Below are 7,465 nucleotides of genomic sequence, written 5' to 3'. Positions count from 1 at the left end.
TTATCGGCTTCTGTTCAAAAACAACAAGGGCGCTTGTCAGCTTCTGCAGTAAAACGTGAACTCGTGATGCCCTGAAAGTGGACAAAACCGGCTTTTTTGACAAAACGTGTTTAGGGTTCAGATCACGCTATATGTGGAGAATAATGCACGGCAATCAGCTCTTTTTTTTTTTAAAGTGGCGTTTATCGGTTTTTGCAAATGAACTCTTCATATGACCACCCACATTTATATATCAACACCTGCTCAATGTCCTTCAGTACCTTGGCCAGCAATAAAGAGCAACAGCATTATCTACAGTTGCCTGCACCAAATGTGATGAAAAACAAATATATGCAAATGTATGAAATCCGTCCCGACAGTTCTTAAATATAAATAATTCTTATAGGTTTATCAAAATGTATTCAGGTAAAGACATGGTTTGGAAAAGTTTTTTTTTTTGGTTTTGCACTCTCATTAATAACATTTTGCTATTATTATTATCATTACTATTTTTTAATCAAAAACATATCGTAGCTTTAAAACCTTTTATTTTTCTCTCAACCTGGGAGGGTGAGCTTATGCTGTTGTTAACAGAAAAAAAAAAGTACTTTAATGTTCTTATAGTCACAAGATTTATATTTTTACTCTGTGAAGCAATTAGTTTTTTGTCTTTTGCAAAGCAATATGGTTAATGAAAAGCACTCTTCTTTCCACTTTCCTCTGTAAAAAACTATGAAAACTGTCTGATGTACTTGTGTATTTCAGTAATATTTGGAGGCACTCTAGAGTGCATGCTTTGAGTCTGAAAGGTTTTACAGTACTGTTATGCGGTGCAGTCCAATGTCCTTAACATTTACACAACTTTACACAAGGCTTTCATTCTTGGTATGACGTTGTCGGATTCTGCTTCAGCAATCAGGAGTGTTATAGAGTTTGGATGATTTAGTTAGTTTTAGGTTACCCGAAGTTCACAGAAGCTCATGTAACTAAATACTTTACCTGCTCTGAACTGTGTCTGGGGCTTTATTTGACTTTCTGGATCAATTTTAAAAGATGTTTTCTCAATAAAACAGCACTCAATTTTTCCTCATTAAAAACACTATCTAATAAAACTAATAAATGGATAGTGAAGCTAATTTAATGACACAGCATTTAGGAGTGTTAAAGACCAAACTGAATGTATTAAAGTCAATAAAATACATAAAATATGCAAGTACACCTATCCAGACAGCCGAAGCCCTGACAATATTCAAGAAACAACTCAAAAATTCTGTGAGCACTTAACTGCATCCTACTGACTCCAAAAACTACCTCCTTATTATAAATAGGGTTGGGAACCGATAACCGGTTCTTATTCAGACCCGGTTCTGTTTTTTGAAAAGAACCGGAACTGTGAGCAATTTCTAAGTTTCGGTTCCGAAAACGGTTCTGGTGCGACACGTGACCAAGCGCTGTGAGCAGCCTTGCGCCGGCGTTTCCCGTAAAGGATGTCACAAACCAAATAACAGAAACGCCGCCCTGCCTCTTTAATTACTGAGCACATTGTTTCCCATGACGCGCACTCCACAGACGCGCCGCGTCTTTAACTGCCGAACACATCGTTTTCCACGACTGTACGCGCACTCGCGTCTTTGATAAATGTGCACGTTGTTTTGTCTGACTGTACATGTTCGGCAGCACGCAGCTTCTGCTGCCACTAAATTACATTATATTTGTCCCATATTGTCATTAATATACATACTGACTTCAACTTGGACCACTAAATAAATAGACTGCTATTGTTATGCAAGTATGAGGGTTAGATTATTTAGTGTACAGGTCATTTCAAGAGTGATAAACAAAGTGATAGAAAATATTTTCATGCATTTTAAATGTTTAAAAATGTGGAAACCACTCATTGCATCACCATCTCCTGACTGCATTATTATTTGTAAAATAGGGGCTTTATGCAGTGTGTGTATACATGGTTATAAGTATAATATTTCATTTATTTAGGGAAATGAACAAGTGTCTTAGCCCTCAAGGGACTATTTGGCCAACCAGCTTATTCCTGCTTGAAAAGCAAAATGTTATTGATAGTGTAAAAAACATCAACTTTGAAGCACATGCATTACTCAACATTACTTACTACCTTCCAGCCAACACTACATTCAATTAAGGTAAAATAGTAAAAAAATAAATAAAATAGTTCATTTAAATGGAACCGGAATCGTTAGGTAAAACTGGAACTGGAATCGGAACCGGAAAATTTCTAACGATACCCAACCCTAATTATAAATCACTTGTTATATTCCTCATTTATAAGTCACTTTGCATAAAAGCACCTGCTAAATGAATAAATGAAAGATGTTAATGTACACAATAACACACTGATCATCTTCTCTCCCACCAGGTGGCACTTTGGACTCTGGGTCAACAAGTAGCCAGTACTGGGTATGTGGTGGAGCCATACAGGAAGTATCCGTCTCTCCTGGAGGTGCTACTCAACTTCCTGAAGACAGAACAGAACCAGGGGATTAGGAGAGAGGTACTGATTTCGGCTCCTGTCATTGAATGCCAGTTTCCACGAATGTGGGTGCAACAGTTATTTGAAAGGAAGTGCTTCAAACAATGTTCAAGTGATGTTTTTCCAAAATTTACAGATTTTTATTTATTTATTTATTTAATGAGCTTGATTAATGCAGTCAGCACAATTTGTATAAAAAATAAGAAAATTGAGTGTATACTAGGGCTGTGCAATATATCGAAATTATCGAAATATCGCAAATGTACACATCACAATATGCATATCGCTACAGCTTGCAATATTTGGGGCCATGAACAAAAGACAAAGAGAAAATCACTCACTGCTCTTACCTAAATAACTTTTGTAGCTTAAATAAGAATCAGTGCATATTGAATTCAAAGAGTAAATTCTAAGCAGTTTTTTATTTTTCCTTTTTATTATTCAGTTCCTAAACTCATGTTAAAATGATTACACTAATGTTAAAATGACATTTTTATGTAATGCTCGAGTATAACACTACCGTTCACTTTCATAAGTTGTTGTAGGGGTGCTTTCTTATTAGAATCAGAATCAGAATGAGCTTTATTCACCGCTTAAGTGTGCGCAAACACAAGGAATTTGTTGTGGTTTTACAGGAACTCTTGGTACATACATACATACAAATAACCATATATATATGACACAAGATAGTTATAGAAGTTCACAGAACTGACTCAGCAACAGCTGAGTAAAACTGTTTCATCTGAGCATGTGGCACTTTAAGCATCATCGTATCGCATATCGAATATCGCATTATTTAATGAGTTATCGCATATCGCATTTTTCTTTATCGCACAGCCCTAATGTATACTTTTATTTTATTTATTTATTTTTTAATGGGGGAAATTAAGCAGTAACATGGGTGTATGCAAAATATGAGACACAGCTAAAAATTAAGTTTTGGTAATTATAGTTAATCATAAACATTTTTTTGACCATAAATTGGTTATAAGTAAAACAGATCATGCCAATTACACTGTAGTGTGATAATTTGTAATTTTTATATAAGAGTGTACATGCATATCATGTGCTTAAAACTACTTGCTATCTATGTTAAATAGGACATGGGATTTGTTTCAAATATTTTGTGGGACACTGAGGCTGTGTCTGAAAGCTGAAAAAATCCTGCCTCTGCAGCAGGCCTGGCGGCTTAATTTGGCCTGCTGCCCTGTTTTTTTTTTTTTGTTTGTTTTTTAGTTATTATTATTATCATTAATATTTTATATTTTTTCCTTCCCAATGTACCAAAGTCATCATTTCCGATTTTGTCATTCGATAATGAATCGATAATAAATCATAAATCGGTTAGTCTTGACTGGTTAGTCTTGAATTGCAATGAGGTGGTTGTTTTGCAACAAAGTGGACACAGTTGTTCTGTTCATAACAGTAGACCTGCTGGTGAAGAAGTGACAGGTACAAGAAAAAAGAGGAAGAGACAGATATTGGGGAAAATTAAGAAAAGGGAAGTGAAGGTGCAGTTCAAAAACCTTTAATTATTTATATAGGCGAAGCGCATATCTTTAGCGAAGCGGCGCGGAGAGCCACTTCTGGGACGCTTCTGAAACGTGCCGCGGCTCCGCTGGTGTAAACACAAGCATTGACTAGAGTGGCCGCATCGGAGCCATAATGCGCCGCAGACGCGTGCAGTGTAAATTAGGGGTAAATAAGGGGTAAGTCACTCACGCGGTATTTTGATGTCATACACCGATCGGTCTGCTTCAAGTCGAACACACAGCTGCTGCTGCCACCTTATGACAATAGATTTAAACTTCGAATTAGGTAGTCTGTCATCGATGACAGTAGCTCATTGGAAAAGGATGAGCTTCATTTTGTTTGCACTAATAAATGCTGCTGCCTGCCAGCTGCAATCACCAATAAAACGTTGTTCCATGTTTTTTTTTTTCTATATCGTCATAAATATCGTTATCGCAAATATTTTTGAAATATCGTGATATAATTTTGAGGCTATATCGCCCACCCCTACAGTCCGGCCCTGCATAAGGAAGTAGGAAGGCAACATGCTCAGGATGTAACATGTCCAAATTCAATGCTCATGTCACATCCTGCTCATGTCATACCTTCATCGGAGCGATTTTTCAAGGCAGCATACAGATACAGATGTGTCCTTCATTGCCTATGGTATCCCACAATCCTGTGCTTTCCATTCCATGACAGTTGAGCTAAACATAAAGATGGAGTCTGAAAGTTGCAGTTAGTAGTCAATTTGTGTGTAAATATCCGAAATCAGTTTCACAAGGTACCTTCATCCTCAAACGCTGACTGCAAAATTATTGCCTGATAGGGTAGCAGGGCAACAAGTCAGATGCCTAAGCTTTCAGACGCAGCCCAATATGTACCCTAGAATAGTGGTTCCCAACCATGTTCCTGGAGTATCCCAACACTGTCTGCTTAATCAAACAAACCTAATTCAACTTGTCAGCTCATTAGTTGGGAACCACTGCTCTAGAATATGAAACCTCTTGCATTTTAAACTGACTTTGAGGTTCTGTCGCCTTTGTTAGGCCATACGTGTGTTAGGTCTACTTGGAGCTCTGGATCCCTTAAAGCTCCTCATGGCATGTGTCTGGCCTCTTTGGCCGTTGTTCAGAGTATCAGAGTCCACCAGCTCAGACCCTCTCCTGTTACGCAGCAGAGAGAATGAATAGTTTTAACAGCAGGGCTTCATAAAGAAGCGTGCTGCAGGAAGTGTGGATATCTCCCGAGTGATGCATTAGGGATAAAGTGTTAGTTACCATCTGGGTCTCCACTTTTACTCTAGTCCCACTTTGAGAAAGCCTCTTCTCACAGGCAGAGAACTGCCTGCTGACCCTCTTATTGTAATAATAGAGCAATGGGAAGTTTTATGAGCTGAAGGTGAGCTCAGTGAGTGATGTTAATGGTGGGCAGAAAAAAAGTGTATATGTAGCTGTCAGGATCTTGAATCATTTTGGTCAGTAGCTTCTTTAGAAGACTTTTATTACTGGTATTTTATTTCTTAAATACAAGCACATACTATGACTCTCATGAGAAGACAGAAGAAAACAGAGACAGACTGAATCCATAAGAGCTTTGGCAGCATTTCTAGAAGCTACAGTACTGTGAAACACTTTGATGTTCCCAAAAATAATGTCATTATTTCTATTAACTTCTGTTTACTAAATCACATCAATATTTGGTGTGACCACCTTTTGCCTTAAAACAGCATTTGATCAAGGTACATTTGCACATAGTTTTTAAGGTAGCTTTGCAGATAGATTTCTGAAAATCATCTTGGAGATGTTACCAATTCTTTTGAATTTAGTCTGTCACAGTTTTTCCTGTCTTTTCATTTCCTGACTGACTAGTTCAGGAAAGACTGTCAGAATATTTTTATATAATATTCTGCCAAGATCGGGGGAAGAATGCACATCATGAGAAGCATATGGTTTTGCACTGTCTGTAGATTACCATAATAATCCTAATAAGCATGTAGACTGTTCAGCACTCTGCGTCACGTTTTTAGTGCGCAGTGTATTTTAAATAATTCTTTTTAAAGAGTCTGTCTCAAAATGGAGCAGTATGTTGCATTAATTTCCATCTTTCATGCACGCTCTCTAAAGCGAATGAGTGAGTGGTCACAGGAGGTAGAAACAGCAATGTGTCTCGGATAACCGCTTGTGATCAGATCTCCGACAATTCATATTAATACCAGGTGGAAACAGGTCCTTAGACACCCCAGTGTCTGCCACTGTAAACCAAATGAAAGGACTTGAAACCCTTAAGCGCAGTCAAACAATTCCAGATCGCCTGTTAACCCCACATCAAATGGCACATATATTTTAGGGCACGGCCTGCTGTGTATGGGAAACAGATGACTGCATTACATCATTCAGATATATACACACATTCACACACAGATATAGTTTGTTTTTAACAGAGGTATGTGTGGTAGAGTTTTATGACTGTAGGAAGTGGTCAGTAGCAGGCCGTGCTGCCTCCTGGGTCACATAGTGTACTGTAGTTGTGCAACCACGAATCCTGCAATTTACTAACTGCTCTGATATCTTCATGTTTTTATTCCTTAAATTACTTTTTAAAAGGTGTTGGGAACACTGGGGCGTTACCCTTTCAAAAAATATACATTTGTACCCTATTTACCTCTAAAGGGTGCCTTTTAGTATCTTAAAGATATTAAATGTAACTTTTTGTGTATGAGTGTATGACTTTACAAGTTTCACAGCTGAATTGCAAACATAAGATAAGCAAACAACAAACTCTGAAGTGACCAACCAAATGAAAGGCTTAAAATTCTTCATGCAAAATGTAATGACTTTTGTCACATTTGACATTTTGGATGATGTTTTTCTGAACAGCTGACTACAGTACCAGTGAGATGCTGGTCAACATGGGCAACCTGCCACTAGACGAGTTTTACCCAGCAGTTGCCATAGTGACTCTGATGCGCATCCTGCGTGACCCGTCACTGTCCAATCATCACACCATGGTGGTGCAGGCCGTCACCTTCATTTTCAAATCGCTCGGACTGAAATGTGTGCAGTTCCTGCCTCAAGTTATGCCCACCTTTCTCAACGTCATCAGAGTGTGTGATGCCAGCATCAGAGAGGTACGCTGCTATCACAGAAATAAGGTGGTATTCTCCTCAAAAATTATTTTAAATAGAATGTTAAAACATAAATCAGATGAAAGCCAGAAATGTCAAGTCACCTTTATTTTTCATAGTGCTTTATAAAGATTGCTTTCAAGCAGCTGCACAGTAATGTATGGCATGGAAGTGCACAAACATACTTGTTGATGCTTTGCCAGCGCATTGCAACACTTAACCTGTTTTTCCATTAATTAGGTGTATTGTCTAAGTGACAAAGTGAGTGAAATTCAACTGGTTTTAAAGAATATTCCAGGTTCAGTAGAAGTTAAGCTGAATCGACATAATTTAAAAAAAAA

At 37.8% G+C, this 7,465-nt stretch overlaps 1 protein-coding gene across 1 annotated transcript in view; it reads left to right on the top strand.

Moving 5' to 3' along the window:
* Positions 1–7,465, top strand: part of LOC107738932 (serine/threonine-protein kinase mTOR-like) — a 164,073-nt gene that overhangs the window by 33,305 nt on the left and 123,303 nt on the right. Inside the window, exons 17-19 of the mRNA XM_016550858.1 lie at positions 2,372–2,506; positions 5,047–5,104; positions 6,877–7,127. Coding sequence (XP_016406344.1) covers positions 2,372–2,506; positions 5,047–5,104; positions 6,877–7,127 — 444 coding nt within the window. The remainder of the gene's footprint in view (positions 1–2,371; positions 2,507–5,046; positions 5,105–6,876; positions 7,128–7,465) is intronic.

The sequence above is a fragment of the Sinocyclocheilus rhinocerous genome, unplaced genomic scaffold (genome assembly GCF_001515625.1).
Source record: "Sinocyclocheilus rhinocerous isolate Xijiao unplaced genomic scaffold, SAMN03320098_v1.1 scaffold2570, whole genome shotgun sequence".
In the NCBI taxonomy this organism is placed as follows: domain Eukaryota; kingdom Metazoa; phylum Chordata; class Actinopteri; order Cypriniformes; family Cyprinidae; genus Sinocyclocheilus; species Sinocyclocheilus rhinocerous.
This window is presented reverse-complemented; position numbering and strand designations above follow the sequence as displayed.